The sequence below is a fragment of the Hyperolius riggenbachi genome, chromosome 6 (genome assembly GCF_040937935.1).
Source record: "Hyperolius riggenbachi isolate aHypRig1 chromosome 6, aHypRig1.pri, whole genome shotgun sequence".
NCBI lineage: Eukaryota > Metazoa > Chordata > Amphibia > Anura > Hyperoliidae > Hyperolius > Hyperolius riggenbachi.
Genome location: NC_090651.1, coordinates 388,243,409 through 388,262,044, shown reverse-complemented (window position 1 = coordinate 388,262,044; position 18,636 = coordinate 388,243,409). Strand labels below are relative to the sequence as shown.

General features: G+C 45.7%; 1 protein-coding gene across 1 annotated transcript in view; it reads left to right on the top strand.

Moving 5' to 3' along the window:
* Window positions 1–14,167, top strand: part of LOC137523129 (interferon-inducible GTPase 5-like) — a 57,605-nt gene extending 43,438 nt beyond the window's left edge. Inside the window, exon 3 of the mRNA XM_068243363.1 lies at window positions 13,372–14,167. Coding sequence (XP_068099464.1) covers window positions 13,372–13,467 — 96 coding nt within the window. The 3' untranslated portion in view covers window positions 13,468–14,167. The remainder of the gene's footprint in view (window positions 1–13,371) is intronic.
* The last annotated feature ends 4,469 nt before the right edge of the window (window positions 14,168–18,636 follow it).

The following is an 18,636-nucleotide window of genomic DNA, read 5'->3' as shown; positions in this document are numbered from 1 at the left end:
GGGGTCACTTGTGGGGTTCCTATACTGCCCTGGCATTTTAGGGGCCCTAAACCGAGAGGAGTAGTCTAGAAACCAAATGCCTCAAAATGACCTGTGAATAGGACGTTGGGCCCTTTAGCGCACCTAGGCTGCAAAAAAGTGTCACACATGTGGTACCGCCGTACTCAGGAAAAGTAGTATAATGTGTTTTGGGGTGTATTTTTACACATACCCATGCTGGGTGGGTGAAATATCTCTGTAAATGGACAATTGTGTGTAAAAAAAAAAATCAATAAATTGTTGTTTACAGAGATAATTCTCCCACCCAGCATGAGTATGTGTAAAAATACACCCCAAAACACATTATACTACTTCTCCTGAGTACAGCAATACCACATGTGTGACACTTTTTTGCAGCCTAGGTGCACTAAGGGGCTTATACCCCTGGACAGTCATTTTGAGGCATTTGGTTTCCAGACTGCTCCTCACGGTTTTGGGCCCCTAAAATCCTAGGGCAGTATAGGAACCCCACCAAGTGACCCCATTTTAGAAAGAAGACACCGCAAGGTATTCCGTTAGGTGTATGATGAGTTCATAGAAGATTTATTTTTTGTCACAAGTTAGTGGAAAATGACATTTTGTGAAAAAAATCAATTTCCGCTAACTTGTGACAAAAAATAAAATCTTCTATGAACTCACCATACTCCTAACGGAATACCTTGGGGTGTCTTCTTTCTAGAATGGGGTCACTTGTGGGGTTCCTATACTGCCCTGGCATTTTAGGGGCCCTAAACCGTGAGTAGTCTAGAAACCAAATGCCTCAAAATGACCTGCGAATAGGACGTTGGGCCCCTTAGCGCACCTAGGCTGCAAAAAAGTGTCACACATGTGGTACCGCCGTACTCAGGAGAAGTAGTATAATGTGTTTTGGGGTGTATTTTTACACATACCCATGCTGGGTGGGAGAAATATCTCTGTAAATGGACAATTTTTTTATTTTTTTACACACAATTGTCCATTTACAGTGCTATTTCTCCCACCCAGCATGGGTATGTGTAAAAATACACCCCAAAACACATTATACTACTTCTCCTGAGTACGGCGGTACCACATGTGTGACACTTTTTTGCAGCCTAGGTGCGCTAAGGGGCCCAACGTCCTATTCACAGGTCATTTTGAGACATTTGATTTCAAGACTACTCCTCACGGTTTAGGGCCCCTAAAATGCCAGGGCAGTATAGGAACCCCACAAATGACCACATTTTAGAAAGAAGACACCCCAAGGTATTCTGTTAGGAGTATGGTGAGTTCATAGAAGATTTAATTTTTGTCACAAGTTAGTGGAAATTGACACTTTGTGGGAAAAAAACAGTAAAAATCAATTTCCGCTAACTTGTGACAAAAAATAAAATCTTCTATGAACTCACCATACTCCTAATGGAATACTTTGGGGTGTCTTCTTTCTAAAATGGGGTCACTTGTGGGGTTCCTATACTGTCCTGGCATTTTAGGGGCCCTAAACCGTGATGAGTAGTCTAGAATCCAAATGCCTCAAAATGACCTGTGAATAGGACGTTGGGCCCCTTAGCGCACTTAGGCTGCAAAAAAGTGCCACACATGTGGTACCGCCGTACTCAGGAAAAGTAGTATAATGTGTTTTGGGGTGTATTTTTACACATACCCATGCTGGGTGGGTGAAATATCTCTGTAAATGGACAATTGTGTGTAAAAAAAAATAAAAAAAATCTCATTTACAGAGGTATTTCTCCCACCCAGCATGAGTATGGGTAAAAATACACCCCAAAACACATTATACTACTTCTCCTGAGTACAGCGATACCACATGTCTGACCCCTTTTTGCAGCCTAGGTGCACTAAGGGGCCCAACATCCTATGAGCACCTTTAGGCTTTACAGGGGTGCTTACAATTTAGCACCCCCAAAATGCCAGGACAGTAAACACACCCCACAAATGACCCCATTTTGGAAAGTAGACATCCCAAAGTATTCAGAGAGGGGCATGGTGAGTCCGTGGAAGATTTCATTTTTTTGTCAAAAGGTAGCAGAAATGGAAACATTTTTTTTTTGTCACAAAGTGTCATTTTCCTCTAACTTGTGACAAAAAAATTAAATCTTCTATGAACTCACCATGCCTCTTAGTGAACACTTTGTTACATAGTTACTTGGGTTGAAAAAAGACATACGTCCATCGAGTTCAACCAGTATAAAGTACAACACCAGCCTGCTCCCTCACATATCCCTGTTGATCCAGAGGAAGGCGAAAAACCCTTACAAGGCATGGTCCAATTAGCCTCAAAAGGGAAAAATTCCTTCCCGACTCCAGATGGCAATCAGACAAAACCCCTGGATCAACATCATTAGGCATTACCTAGTAATTGTAGCCATGGATGTCTTTCAACGCAAGGAAAGCATCTAAGCCCCCTTTAAATGCAGGTAAAGCGTTTGCCATAACTACTTCCTGTGGCAATGCATTCCACATCTTAATCACTCTTACTGTAAAGAACCCTTTTCTAAATAAATGGCTAAAACATTTTTCCTCCATGCGCAGATCATGTCCTCTAGTCCTTTGAGAAGGCCTAGGAACAAAAAGCTCATCCGCCAAGCTATTATATTGCCCTCTGATGTATTTATACATGTTAATTAGATCCCCTCTAAGGCGTCTTTTCTCTAGACTAAATAAACCCAGTTTATCTAACCTTTCTTGGTAAGCGAGACCTTCCATCCCACGTATCAATTTTGTTGCTCGTCTCTGCACCTGCTCTAAGGCTGCAATATCATTCCTGTAATGTGGTGCCCAGAACTGAATTCCATATTCCAGATGTGGCCTTACTAGAGAGTTAAACAGGGGCAATATTATGCTAGCATCTCGAGTTTTTATTTCCCTTTTAATGCATGCCAAAATTTTTTTAGCTTTAGCTGCAGCGGCTTGGCATTGAGTGCGATTATTTAACTTGTTGTGGAGGAGTACCAAGTCCTTCTCCAAGTTTGATGTTCCCAACTGTATCCCATTTATTTTGTATGGTGCTAGACCATTAGTACGTCCAAAATGCATGACTTTACATTTGTCAACGTTGAATTTCATCTGCCATGTATGTGCCCATATAGCCATCCTATCCAGATCCTGTTGCAATATGACACTATCTTCCTGAGAGTTGATGATTCTGCACAATTTTGTATCATCTGCAAAAATAGCAACATTGCTCACTACTGCATCTACTAGGTCATTAATAAATAAATTGAAGAGCACTTGACCCAGAACAGACCCCTGTGGTACCCCACTGCTAACAGTCTCCCATTTTGAGTACGATCCATTGACCACAACTCTTTGTTTTCTGTCCATTAGCCAGTTCCCTATCCATGCACACAAACTCTTCCCCAGTCCTTGCATCCTCAACTTTTGCACCAGACTTTTGTGGGGAACAGTGTCGAAGGCCTTTGCAAAGTCCAAGTATATCACATCTACAGCATTCCCAATATCCATATTAGCATTCACTACCTCATAAAAGCTGAGCATGTTAGTCAAACAGGACCTGTCTTTAGTAAACCCATGTTGATGCTGAGAAATAAGATTATTTTCTACTATGAAGTCATGTATAGTATCTCTTAGTAACCCCTCAAATAGTTTGCATACAACTGATGTTAAGCTTACAGGTCTATAATTTCCTGGATCAGATTTTTTGCCCTTCTTAAAGAGGAACTGTAACGACAAAACGTCCCCTGGGGGGTACTCACCTCGGGTGGGGGAAGCCTCCGGATCCTAATGAGGCTTCCCACGCCGTCCTCCATCCGTCAGGGGTCTTGCTGCAGCCCTCCGTGCAGCGGTGACGTAATATTTACCTTCCTGGCTCCTGCGCAGGCGCTCTGACGGCTGTCGGCTCCGAAGTAGGCGGAAATACCCGATCGCCGTCGGGTCTGCTCTACTGCGCAGGCGCAAGTTTCCGGCGCCTGCGCAGTAGAGCGGACCCGACGGAGATCGGGTATTTCCGTCTATTTCCGTGCCGAAAGCCGCCACAGCGCCCCCGCTGGAGCCAGCAAAGGTAAATATTGAAGCTACAGTCGGCTCTGTCGCCGGCTGTTCGGAGGGCTGCAGCGAGACCCCCGTGGGACAGAGGACGGCGTGGGAAGCCTCATTAGGATCCGGAGGCTTCCCCTCCCCGAGGTGAGTACCTCCCAGGGGAGGTTTTTGTTGTTACAGAGTCTCTTTAAATGGGAAAACATGGGCTGTACGCCAATCCACTGGGACTCTGCCAGTTGCAAGAGAGTCACAAAAGATAAGATAAAGGGGTTTAGCTATAACTGAACTTAATTCCCTTAGGACCAGAGGATGCATGCCATCCGGGCCAGGTGCCTTGTCTATTTTTAATTTATTTAGTCTTGCCTTTACTTCTTCCTGCGTTAAGTATTTAATATTACAGTTAGAAGATTGAGACTCTTCTGCCTCTGTAATTTGCAACAGTGCTGTTTCCTTTGTGAAGACAGAAGCAAAGAAAGCATTTAATAACTCTGCCTTACCTTGGTCATCCACCATTGAGTTCCCACCCTCATCCTTTAGGAGTCCTATACAGTCAACCTTTCTTTTTTTAGAGTTGATGTACTTGTAAAACTTTTTTGGATTAGATTTGATATCCCTAGCGATTTGATTTTCAGCTTCGATCTTTGCCAGCCTAATTTCTTTTTTACATTTTTTATTGCACTCCTTATAATTGCTTAGTGCAGCCTCGGTCCCCTCCTGTTTTAGGACCTTATAGGCATTCTTTTTCCTCTTCATTTTATCCCTAACCTTTCTATTCATCCATAGAGGCCTTTTTTTATTCCTAGACATTTTGTTTCCATATGGGATATACATACTACAATATTGATTGAGTATAAGTTTAAAAGCTTGCCATTTCCCTTCAGTGTCCTCCCCTTGTAGTACATTATCCCAGTTCACCAAACTTAGTGCCTGCCTGATTTGATTGAACTTTGCTTTTCTAAAATTTATAGTTTTAGTGGTCCCGCTGCCCCGCGGCCTGTCAGTCACCAGATCAAACGTTATCTGTAACGATTGTGGGATATCTCCGTGTTCAGCGCACAAGGCGTGCGCTGACACGGCGGAAATCCTCCACAAGCGTATGAAGAGGGGAACCCAGCTTTGGTGCAAGCACCAGTACAGGGCAATTCCCATCGGCAGATGGCGCTGTGGAGTGCAGACGAGTACAATCGCTGCACAGCCACAGATGCCAGATGGGGATTGTACAGATCAAGACAATGCGGGGCTGAACAGCCCTTAAAGAGAAAGAGCACAGGTACAGGATGAATGTGTGTTCACCAATCTAGTCGCGACCCTGCGACGGTGAACACACATCAGCAGAAACAAAAGTAGGAACGCGATCGCGAGAAGGGCGATCGCCAGAAGTGACACAAGACAGATCAGAACAGAACACGAGAGGAGCAAAAGCACAGCAAACGAAAATGAGAAGTAACGAAAATAACAAACGCTAACTAAACTCGAACACCGCACTCATTCGCAACAGTGAACACGTTTACAGCGCGGTCTCCGCGTGTTAAGCACAACAGAGACAAGCACGCCTAACTAACCACCGACAAACAAACACGAAACAGAGAACGCGAGCGATTGCTTAACGGTTACCTCACCGAGCCTACAGCAAGCGTTCGTATCAGACAAGACAGACAAACGGAAAACAGGAATAAGCTAGGAAGGATCCACAGCCGCTACCACTAGGGGCTAGTGCGATCCAAGCAAGACAGGCAGATGAGATAGCTGGTAGCAACCGCTGCTCCAGGCTATACTCCAAGAAAACAGAACAGAAGGATCCACAGCACTACCGCTAGAGGCTAGTGCGATCCAGGAAAACAGAACAGAAGGATCCACAGCACTAGCGCAAGGCTAGTGCGATCCAAGCAAGACAGATCAGAAGGGGCTACCGGTAGCAACCGCTGCTCCGGTTAGCACCCAGACAAACAGAACGTTTTCCTGTCGACCACCGCTGGGACAGGACAATCGCAACAGACAGACAAAACAGATACGCAATCTAACTGCACTAGGAAACTGCCTAGTACAGTTCCAAGATTTACTCTAAGATAACTTTAACAAGAAATAGCATGGCTGACACTCTAGGGGCTTGATTCACAAAGCGGTGCTAACTGTTAGCACGCCTGTGAAAACCCCCTTAGCACGTCTAAACGAGCTTTTCGCGCATAAAACTTTATGCGCGTAAAACTTTACGTGCGTAAAACTTTACGCGCACACTGCACAGAGCGCAGGGCGCTCCGCGCAAAGTGCCCATTAAAGCCTATGGGACTTACGCGCGCAAAGTTAGCGCGCGATCTGATTGAGAAATCCGGTGCTAACCTACTTAGCACCCTGGTTAGCATGTCTAAAGACTTTAGACGTGCTAAGTAGGTTAGCACCGCTTTGTGAATCAAGCCCTAGGAGTGTTTCAACAAACCCTGAAGGAATGACCAGCAAAGGATTGTGGGTGATACCAACCTTTATACTGCCAGCAGCTAGATGATTTGCATAACCAATGTATTCAAATCCCTCAGCAGCAGAGCAGGTCTGGAACTTGCAAGACAAAGCCAGGTCTCTTATCCAGAGACCTGCATCCCTCAGACACAAGGAATGGTCAAACAGCTGTCTGCCTGTGCAGCCAGCTGAGCGGATCCTTACATTATCATGTTGTGATCACTATTTCCCAAATGTTCTTAAACCTGCACATTTGACACATTATCTGGTCTATTAGAAATGATCAGATCCAGTAACGCATTCCCCCTAGTTGGTTCCGTTACCATTTGAGTCAAGTAATTGTCCTGTAGTGCTGCCAGAAATCTGCTGCTTTTACCAGAATGGGTAGCCTCAATACTCCAGTCAATGTCTGGAAAGTTGAAGTCGCCCATAATTATGACCTCATTTTTACTTGCAGCTTTTTCAATCTGCTGTAGTAATCGCAGTTCTGCAGCTTCATTAATAAGAGGTGGCCTGTAGCATACCCCAATAAGCAATTGGCAACTTTTATTTCCACCATGAATATTTACCCAAACGGACTCCACATCTTCGCAGTCTTCCTCCATCTCATCGTTGAGGACAGCTGTAAAAGAATTCTTAACAAAGAGACAAACCCCTCCACCTTTTTCCCTGTTCTATCCCTCCTAAACACATTGTATCCCTCTAAATTGGCTATCCAGTCATGGCTTTCATCCATCCATGTCTCGGTTATTCCCACAATGTCATAGCCTTTGTCATTCAGAATGAACTCTAGTTCGTCTATTTTATTTGCAAGGCTCCGAGCATTGGTTACCATGCACTTTATATTTTTACCACCACATTTACCAATTTTGTTTACATGAAATGGGCTACTTGAAGTTTTACCAACCTCCTTAATCTTTACACTGTCCCCACCCCCCTCTCCACCCCCCATAATGTTAGGCTCCCACTGTCTTTTTACCTCATCTTGTCTACTGTAAGGAGGCGCGGAGGAGAAGCCGCCTCTGATCAGCGCGAGGCGGCTGCTCCCACTAAACGCAAAATGGAATGCGGAGGAACGTGGCCCGATCTCCTCTGGATCCCAGCGCGGGGAGGCCGCCGCTCGTACGGCTAGCGGTGCGGCCAACCCCGCGCATGGAGCACCAGAGGGCTTGCCGCACTGTGATGTGGCTGGGACTCGTAGTCCCTCTAGATTTAGAGTGACGCGCGTGCGCGCACTCAGGCAGAATTTATGTTAGTCAAAACTGAGTCAGCTGACCAGGCTGGTCAGCTGACTCTGACTCCACTCCTCATTGGTCCAGCACTTAGGGAGGTGCTAGGAGTGCATTGTGTATATATACCACTGGTTGTTCACTTGCTCCTTGTCTGGCGTTGCGATCACATACGTGGAAGCACCCAGATCCGTAGTCAGATCCGCAAGTGTGCCGGGACCAGCTGGAGCTGTAATCCTACACTTAGCTAGATTCTTTTGATAGCTAAAGTACTAGTTTGATTGTGATTATCTGTTATGACCTATTTGCCTGCCTGACTATCCTCTTGAAACTTTGATCCTGTACCTCAATAATTCTGATACTCTGTTGCCAAACACCGGCTCGTCCTTAGACTCTGTTTCTGCCTCCTGATCTTGTACCTCGATACTTCTGATATCCTGTTGCCGAACCCTGCCTGTACCTTGACTCCGCCTTTTGCTTTACGATACTGTACCTTATCTGTCCGTGTGTGTATGACTTGGCTTGTCCGACCTCGAGAACCGACCTCACTGTTGGAGGCGGTTCCCCGTCCTGTCAGTGACACCTCCTCCTGAGTGTCACTTTCAGATCAGCCTTCCTACTGTCAGTCTGACTCCTCCCGTCTTGGAGAGCTCAGGTCTGCGGAAGGAATCTGTGCAGTACTCCTTGCTGCACTGAGTCTTGGCCTAGTAAGTGTTACTGTTACACCTAACACTACACTCTACTCAGGTGAACAGAGGTTAGCTAGTATATCGGATTATCGGTGATACTGCAGATCACGTATAATCTGGTATACATCTGTATTCCCCGTGATACTGCAGATCACCGGTAATCAGACCTCTCTGTGCTTCACCGATCGTTACATCTACATATTAAGACTTTATCCTCCCGCCTCCCCCAGATCCTAGTTTAAAATCTCCTCCAACCGTATAGCCATCTTCTCCCCCAATGCAGCTGCACCCTCCCCATTTTGGGATGTCTTCTTTCCAAAATGTGGTCATTTGGGGGGGGGGGGGGTATTTGTACTATCCTGGAATTCTAGCACCTCATGAAACCTGACAGGTGCTCAGAAAAGTCTGAGATGCTTAAAAATGGTAAAATTAACTTTTGGCACCATAGTTTGTAAACACTATAACTTTTACCCAATCCAATAAATATACACTGAATGGATTTTTTTTTTATCAAAGACATGTAGCAGAATAAATTTGGACAAAAATGTATATAGAAATTTTACTTTATTTGAAAAATGTCAGCACAGAAAGTTAAAAAAAATCATTTTTTTTAACAAAATTCATGTATTTTTTGATGAATATAATAAAAACTAAAAATCACAGCAGCAATCAAATAGCACCAAAAGAAAGCTTTATTAGTGACAAGAAAAGGAGGTAAAATTAATTTAGGTGGTAGGTTGTATGACCGAGCAATAAACCGTGAAAGCTGCAGTAGTCTGAATGGAGAAAAAGGGTCTGGTCCTTAAAGGAATACTGTAGGGGGGTCGGAGGAAAATGAGCTGAACTTACCCAGGGCTTCTAATGGTCCCTCGCAGACATCCTGTGTTGGCACAGCCACTCCCCAATGCTCCGACCCCGCCTCCGGTTCACTTCTGGAATTTCTGACTTTAAAGTCAGAAAACCACTGCGCCTGCGTTGCCGTGTCCTCGCTCCTGCTGATGTCACCAGGAGCATACAGCACAGGCCCAGTTGGTCTGTGCCTGCGTAATACGCTCCTGGTGACATCAGCGGGAGCGAGGACACGGCAACGCAGGCGCAGTGGTTTTCAGACTTTAAAGTCTGAAATTCCAGAAGTGAACCGGAGGCGGGGCCGGAGCATCAGTGATTGGCTGTGCGGGCACAGGATGTCTGCAGGGGGGAGGCGGGGCCGGAGCATCGGTGAGTGGCTGCGCAGGCACAGGATGTCTGTGGGGGGCGGAGCATCGGTGAGTGGCTGCGCGGGCACAGGCTGTCTGCAGGGGAACCAGTAGAAGCACCGGGTGAGTTCAACTCATTTTCCCCTGACCCCCCCTACAGTATCCCTTTAACCTCCTTGCCGGTCTAAAAAATCCGGCAAGGAGGCAGCCTAGGGCTCGCTACATGACAGCCGCTGAGCGGCGGCATCCCCCCACCCACTCCGATCGCCTTCGGCGATCAGAGTATGCAGGAAATCCCGTTGAGAACGGGATTTCCTGCAGGGCTTCCCCGGTCGCCATGGCGACCGGGCGGGATGACGTCACCGACGTCATCAACGTCGGGACGTCACAGGGAATCCCGATCCGCCCCTCAGCGCTGCCTGGCACTGATTGGCCAGGCTGTGCAGGGGTCTGGGGCTGGGGGGGGGGGGCGCGACTCGGCGCGGCGAATCGGCGGCGAGCGGCGGCGATCGTACTATGCAGGAAAAAAAATTATGCAAATCGGCCCACCGGGGCCTGAGAAATCCTCCTACGCAGGTTACCCCGAGCTGAGCTCGGGATAACCGGCAAGGAGGTTAAAGGAAAACTGAAGTGAGAAGAATATGGATGCTGCCATATTAATTCCCTGTTAAACAATACCAGTTGCCTGGCAGTCCTGCTGATCTGTTTGGCTGCAGTGGTGTCAGAATCACACTAGAAACAAACATGCAGATAGTCTTGTCAGATGTGACAATGCCAGAAGCATCTGATCTGCTGCATGCTTGTTCAGGGGCTGGGCCAAAATTATTGGAGGCAGAGGATCAGCAGGACTGCAAGGCAATCTGCATTGTTTAATAGGAAATAAATAGGTCAGCCTCCATATTTCACTTGCTTCAGGTGTCCTTTAAGGACGGCTATCTCTGGCTCATTGTTTGTATATGTGAACAAGACACAATATAAGATTGAAGTTTGCAAAACAAGCAAAATCAGTACAAAGCTATATTTCATTATTGATTAAAGATTCATTTTCAGTTACTTTAATCAGAATTAGAATCAGAATCAGAATCAGTTTTATTTCGCCAAGTACAGCAGAGCTATACTCGGAATTGATTGTGGTACACATGCAATAGACCTCTTTAAGCACACACAAGTAAGTGATCTTTGATGTAGACTTGTAGCTGAAGAAAGGTGCCCCTAGGAGGTACTTACCTCAGGAGGGGGAAGCCTCTGGACCCTAAAAGAAGAGGGGATCCAGTGCTGGTGGCACCCCTAAAAAGCCACCTACAAGCCTTGTCAGCAGTGCGTAGCCGCAGTAGCAGCAATGGGCTTTGGTGGAAATGGCCGAGCCCGATCTGGTCCGCTCTACTATGCAGGTGCAGTGGCAATAGGGGGTGCAGAGAAAGCACCAGGGCCCCTGGACCAGAGGGGCCCACTAGGGGTCCTCCATTAACTACTTTATTAGTTCTTTATTGGTGCTATGCTGGTAATAATCACCTCTATAGGTGCTTTAATTGTAACCATGATCAGACTGTCCTGCTCCCCAGCCTACCAGAGCTCCTAAGCTATGCTGCTGTGCAGGTGCAAACCGCCTGTGTAGTAGGGAAGACCCAGTTGTGCTCAGCTATTGTCGCCGGAGCTCGAGTAGGAAGCTGCTACTGCGCCGGAGTGCAACGCCAGTTGTAAACAGGGATGCTCATCACAGAATAATCACAAGTAACCACGGTGGTTACTCGTGATTCAAATTAGCTTTAATTGCCCAAGCTGAGCGGGTAGATGCAGCGGGTAGAGATGGGCGAACAGTTTGGCTGTGTTAGCCGAACTGTTCGGGCTGCCCAATCTGTCATTTATCTATGCCTCTTACTACTTCCGGGTTGCAATGACCCGGAGTAGTACGTCTGCGCTGCCCGGCGGAGCGCGTCCTAGCGACACGCTCCCGTTGCCTGGCACTTTCTGCGCATATGCGTGACGTCATGAGTGACGTCACGCACATGCGCAGAAAGTGCCCGGCAACGGGAGCGCGTCGCTAGGACGCGCTCCGCCGGGCAGCGCAGACATACTACTCCGGGTCATTGCGACCTGGAAGTAGTAAGAGGCATAGATAAATGACAGATTGGGCAGCCCGAACAGTTCGGCTAACACAGCCAAACTGTTCGCCCACCTCTAGCAGCGGGGTTAATTACCCATAATGCCGCTCGCCGCTCATTGTTTCAACAAGCTCGCAAGGGTCTATTGGACGCGTTCCAAGCCTCGCTATGGAGCACTTCCTCCTTCCGGCTTAAAGGAGAGCGGCGTTATGGGTAATTAACCCCGTCCAATCTACCTGTTTAGCTGTGGCAATTAAAGCTACTCGTGATTATTCCCTGATGAGCATCCCTGGTTGTTAATATTTTGGTTTGTGTCACTGCGGGGGGCAATGCCGAAACGAGGTGGCTGCGGAGGACGGAGGAATCCTCATTAGGATTCAGAGGCTTCTCACCCGCAAGGTAACTACAGGGCCCCTATGCTTAAGTATCAGGGGCAGTTTTTTTCCCTATGGGTTTACTTTAAACTTTCATTTGTAGTGCTGAATATTTGTTACTGGTCTATGCTGATCTATTTGCTCTTACATTAAAGCAAACCTGAACTGAAAATAAACGTAGAAGATGATGAATTGTATGTGTAGTAGCAATAGTATATAGAACCTCCCTGCAGTCTCAATTTATATTTTCAGTTTAAGGGGTTGAATTTTCTTTTTTCTGCAAACGCTCAGTTTGAACCAGCTGAAATGCCCAACCAACCAGGAGCAGGCTTCATTACAACTCTCTAAGGGCCTGTTTCCACTAGCCGCAAATTTGCCTCACATCAAACATGAAGCCAATGCATGTCAATGGATTACAATAGTTTCCATTGCATGCAAATTTCCATTCGCGATGTAATGCGACCTGGGAGAATTATGGATGGCATGCGGCAGATATCCGCAGCACGCATCCAATTCCCCTTTGTGCAATCAGACAGCTGCATCCGGACTTCCAGAAGACAACCGGAAGTCTCCCGCAGCTAGAGGTGCGCAATGCAATATGACCACATCCGGGCAGGGGAAACGGGCCCTAAACGTTGGGCTGGGTGACACATCATGGTTTGCAATTATTAAAAAAAAAAAAAAAAAAAAAAGTATAAAGATGAAATGTGAAGGGTGAAGTACAGAAGAAGCAAACAATGAGTAGTAAGTGTGGAAAAAGAAGCCCCTTGGACAGTGTATAAGAAAATGAGAAAGATTAGAATCCAGATAGCTTATTGCTGGTTGAATTTTAACTCTGAATTTTGAACAGCAGCCAATTTAGTGTGACATAAATACTTGTTCATTCAGCTTCCTACAAAATGAAATAATGATCATTTAACATTTGTAGCTTTCTTACTCTATCAGCAGTGTTTGCTTGTCCAGATAAAATAGTTTGCTTTGTTTACACTTCAGGAGAGGAGGGACTGCATTGGTGGTTGCTGTTTGACTTCTTCATTTGCATACAGATCACAATAGTCCATTCACTCTCTTAATGCTTGTTCAGGGGCTGTGGCTAAAAGTATCAGAGGCAGAGGATCAGCAGGACAGCCAGGCAACTGGTATTGCTTTAAAGGAAATAAATATGGCAGCCTCCATATCCCTCTCAGTTCAGTCATCGTTTAAATGTAGCTGACTGATATTTGCCACCATAGTGCATTATTAACCAGTTACCTCACTCAGGATGATATATACATTATTTTATTTTAATTGTTTGATTTTCTTCATGTATTTTACAGCTAAATCAACTCAGGAACGCAATAAGCTCAGAAAGCCGGCAACAAAGTCTCCAATGCAAAATACTCAAACCTGACACAATTCCCAGCAAGTTCTGACTATTGTATTTCATCTGGTAAATGTCGTATTCTGAGCAGAAACTTTGGACTTGGAATCCTGTGGAACTGAAAAGCTTGTCCCTGCTGATGAGCTACACCAAGAAGGGGCAGGATGAGGCCATTAAATCAACGAAAAATTATCGTAACGGCTTATTAACAGGATCATCTGCTGGAACTTGTGATTTGCTGATCCCATCTCTGGCCTCCTGGATGGGACTAAGCAGCTCATTTGGATCTTATTTCACCCATCAGTACTGGTGACCAATTTCCATCCAACTCTGCAATCTCACCGAGGCTTAGTAGAGGCCTACTAGTAACGGCTTACAGCAGCATGTCAAGGCAAAACTCTTTGTTTTATTTTAGCAGTGTACTGTGCTGAATACTAACCATTAGTCAATTCAGAAAGTATTGAATTAGACTAATGCCATTTATTAACTACCTAAATTTTTATTCCTCATATAGTTGCTGAAGAAATCCACTGCTCTGTGTTCCTGTGGCTGCTTAGCCAGATCAAAGTCTCTAATACATTCTTATCAGCAGCTGTGAATAGACTGCAGGAGCTCTGCCAAGGCAGCTCTCCCCATACAGTAAACAATGAGGTGTAACCCTTTCAGTCTCACCTGAAAAGTGATACCAAATTGTAAATTATATTGTTTTAGGATTTCCATAAATTGTAATAAAGAAATGTTTTGTCCATAAAGGTTATCATGATGTGACTAATCTTTTAGAGCAAAGAAAAAAACTTTACAGAGGCCCTGTAGCGACAAATAGTAGAATGTAGTAAATTATTTTGGTTGTACCAGCCCCAAGCCTCAAATTTCCGCTCCGGGGGGCCCACATTTCTGCTTAATGAGAGGAGTACAAGCTCAGCGCAGGATATGCCGCGGTAGTACAGTTAGCGTGCGCTGGTAACTTACTCGCGCTCCTAAGTAACAGCCACTCTACTGACCCACCCTGGCGGGTCCAGTGGCTTTAATGGACGTGATCCCCGAACTTTGATTGGCCAAATAGGCTGCCTGTCAAGTAATTATAGTAAACATCACTGATAAGCAAATTACAGCCATAAAAGTTTTCCTGGCAGAATACAACTTCGGAGGGCAGGGAGATAATATACATGAACTATTGACCTTCTTCCTATTCTGGGCCACTTATTAGGCTGCCACTGAGCAAAGGCAACAAAACATTCACTCTAGTTAGTACATGTTTAATTATAAAATAAACCATGGGATATCTATCTATCATTTTTAGGAGTAAGAGGATAAATACAATTGTTTATCTCATCAGTTTATTTTCACCTGATGTTCACTCTAAAACAAGGATCAGAAGACTGAGGTAGTCAGAACAATTATAGAAAGACTGACAGATGGTCTGTAACTTATGCATCCAAAAATCCTCAATGCCTGGCTATCCTGCTGATCCTCTGCCTCTAATGCATTTATCTATAGCCCCTGAACAAGCATGCAGCAGATCAGGTGCTCCTAACATTATTGTACAGACAAGCCCTATAGGTAAGTATATACAAGTGAATAACTTGTTTGTATTAAAAAGAATGTTTGGAGAGGAGGAGTCACACAGTATGTAAGACGCCTCTGCGGAGTCCTCATGTATAAATTAGGTCCACTAATACCAGTGGAGGTCTTCGCTTATCCCCCAACACCCTACTATTTCAGGGGTGTGGTGTAGCTATTCCCTGGTTGGGTACCTGGCGGTGGACAGTTCCCGGCGAACGTCGCCCATTCCCGCCTTAATGTAGTAAAGTTTTTGTCAAAAATTTGGCCCCAAATTTAGCGGCTAATAGCAAAGTCCCCGTACATGCTAGAAACACCACATTTGCAGGGTATGTTAAGGAGGACAGTGGACAGGGGTGCTCGGATACCCCTTTTCGAAATCCGAATTGATCCGGATCCGAACGTTCAGATATCCACGTACATGCGGATATCCGAACGCATTATCCGGGCTGATTCGGATATCCGGATAGAAAAACCGGAAGTGCCCTTTAAATTGCTTTAAAAAGGGTTTTTAGGGTAAATGAGGCATGTAGCATCATTATTTTTTAAAGAGGAACACAATTGATGATGTGGGGACTTAAAATCCCGCCCCTCCACCCAAAAAAAAAAATGGCTGTCAATTAACATCAGGACTAGGCTCCAGACAGCGGCCGTGCAGCCCACATTGTGTCCGAAGTCCAACCGCACAACTGGGACATGGCAGTCTTCAGCCCAGACACCTCCTAAAAAATGATGCAGCAATTGTGTTTTGGGTTAAATATAAGTGGTATCAGTGGCCTGTGGCACCCTGGCGGTGGGAGCTGCACAGGCAGCAGGAGCAGGGGTAATGTGTGCCAGAAGCATGCCTGACGTGTCCCGTGGCACTTGGCATGTGCCAAGGGCCACGTGGCACATGCCAAGTGTCACGTGACACGTGCCAAGTGTCACGTGCCAAGTGTCAGGTGCCAACTAACAGTCAGACAGCAGAGAAGGCACTAGTGCACACTAACTGTCACACTGGCACTGCTCACAGGCAGCACAGCAGTTCTTTAGTAAGCTAACACAGTAGTACTACTACTCTAACAACTACTAGCACTGACTGTACTAAGTTCACAATAACACAGTAATCCTATCCCCTAATCCCTAACCTAACCTATACTGTAGCTAGCTAAGGCTAATAGCTGGCCAGCAGGCAGAAGCTGGCCTGCAGCCCTGCAGCACACACTCTGACGGTCACACAATGACATCAAGCTAATTAACGATTTAACAATAGTGTAGTGATAGTAGTGAAGGGGTTAATCACTGAACAGCTTTAGGTTTATAACTGTGTAGAGCCCCCTTGCTAGGCCACCAGCACTGGAGCATGTCTCTCAGTGAGCATTCACAAGCAAGGGACGAGATTTCTCATCATGGCAGCCCTCCTTATTATACAGGGGGGCTGGCCAGTGTTCCTTTCTGTGATCGGGTGCCAAGGCTTATGCTGGGAGGCCTCTGATTGGCTCAATGAGGTCAGGTGGGGCTGGCCAGGGTTCCCCTCTGTGATTGGTTGCTAGGGCTTCTGCTGGGAGCCCTCTGATTGGCTCCAGGAGTCCAGGACGTCATCTCCTTAGTTACAGTATTTTGGATCCGGATATCTGCAATATCCACGGATATCCGCGTTATGCGGGCAAATATCTGCAGATCGATATCCGGATTTCTACAGAAATCCGGAATCCGAAAGCTGAAAAAAGTTTGGATATCCGGAATCCAGATGAGCACCCCTGACAGTGGAAACAATGCAGTATCTGGTTGTGGATAGGCACACCTTGCCGTGGGTATTGGGTGCTCAGCCTTGATGCAGAAGCAACATCAGTCCAATATCAGCAATTCAAGTTTGGCTGGCACACCAGTATCAATAATCAAGCAGTTTATTGTATGGACAACATGACAATTGTTTCGGGGCCACGGAGGGTCCCCTTCATCAGATAAAGTGCAGACATACAAGTGATGCATGGTACAAACACAAATATATATCAGAACTGTGATCAATCACCAAGCATTGGAAAAAAGGGAACCTCCCCCTTCATTGACATGCATATTCAGCTTCATACAAAAGCATTGCATAATAGATCATGCAGCAAAGTGCTCAATTCTTACTCAGCAACTGACCTGTATATTAGGCTGTTCCTGTAGTTACTGTACACATCTCCCTGCACATTCTCCAGCCACAGCAGTATGGAATTTACAATGTCAGCCTGCATAATAGCAGTCTGCAACTAAAACCGGTTGCTATGCACTTTGTTGAGAAAGGCCACCGAGTCAGTGAACTGAGAGGACTGGTTATCGACCAGGTGAAAAACCGAGGAGAGGTGGCGACAGAGAGAAGCACACTGGATTTATACTCTAGAGACACTACAACCCAAAGGTTTAAATCAGATCCATCCGCTCACATGTTTTCTGGATGACAGATGACACTGTGACATAGCCTCCTTTGATTGAGTGACTGTACTTGGCTGTTTTATGATTTGCATAATATCCATAGATCCTCTGTCCTTGATTTATGAGCATGCAGTGAAGTGAGGTATGGTGGCCCTTCAGCATGTCATATGCTTCACTATCCCACATAGTCCATGGTATGGGGGGCCAAGCCTCCCCCTGTCCCCCAGAGCCCTTGTCCAATCCATGGACAAGGGGCTCTACCCACCTCCGGTGCTCCAGGACAATGTGGGGAGCCGACAATGGAGGTTCCTGGTGGCATCTTGCTTTGATTGCTAGAACAGTACTAGCAGAGCCTCCCTTCAAGAATCTCTTACATGGCTCCTATGTTGTAATAATATTCACCCATCCTAGCTGATATCCTTAAAGGTGACATGTGACATGATGAGATAGACATGGGTATGTACAGTGCCTAGCACACAAATAACTATGCTGTGTTCCTTTTTTTCTTTATCTGCCTGAAAGAGTTAAAAAACAGGTATGCAAGTGACAGTTTCTGTCCGGGTCGGGAATGGGTCAGACTATAGCACAACCCTCACTGATAAGTAATTACAGCTATAAAACACTTTCCTATCAGTAAATGGGTTCTGAGAGCAGAAAAGAGATAAAAAGGGTCAATTATTCATAGATTTGAGCTCTGGCATACTTCAATGAAGGTGTCATTGAACAGACAATGAAACAGTAAAAACGTACAAACTAGATTTAAATATGAAATAAAACTGTGGAATATCTAAAAAAGTAATTTTTAGGAGAAGGAGGCTAGATACAATTGTTTTTTTCTCGTGAGTTTTTTTTTTCACCTTTGATGTCCTTTAAAGGAAATTCTTGTTAACTGTAATTACTATTGTGCAAAATGCTGTCTGGACGCACACAGCGTCCTCTGTCATCCCCCCTGATCCAGTGCTCCTTTTAGCTGCAATTTGGTCTGGGCTGGGGGGTCAGAGCATTCGAACTGGATGGAATTTTAGAAGATTGTTAATGACCACACCAATTACCGCAGGTCGGGTGCTTGATATCGTGGCATAGGCAATTCCCCCATCAAAGTCAGCAGTCCAGTATATCAGCACACTGTTTTCACAAATCACGCTCCTTATTGAGCAATCATCTCCACAGGAAATAGCCGACAATTGTTTTGGGGGCCACGCAGACCCCCAAAACCACACGCATTGATAAAGGGGGACCCTGCGTGGCCCCCGAAACAATTGTC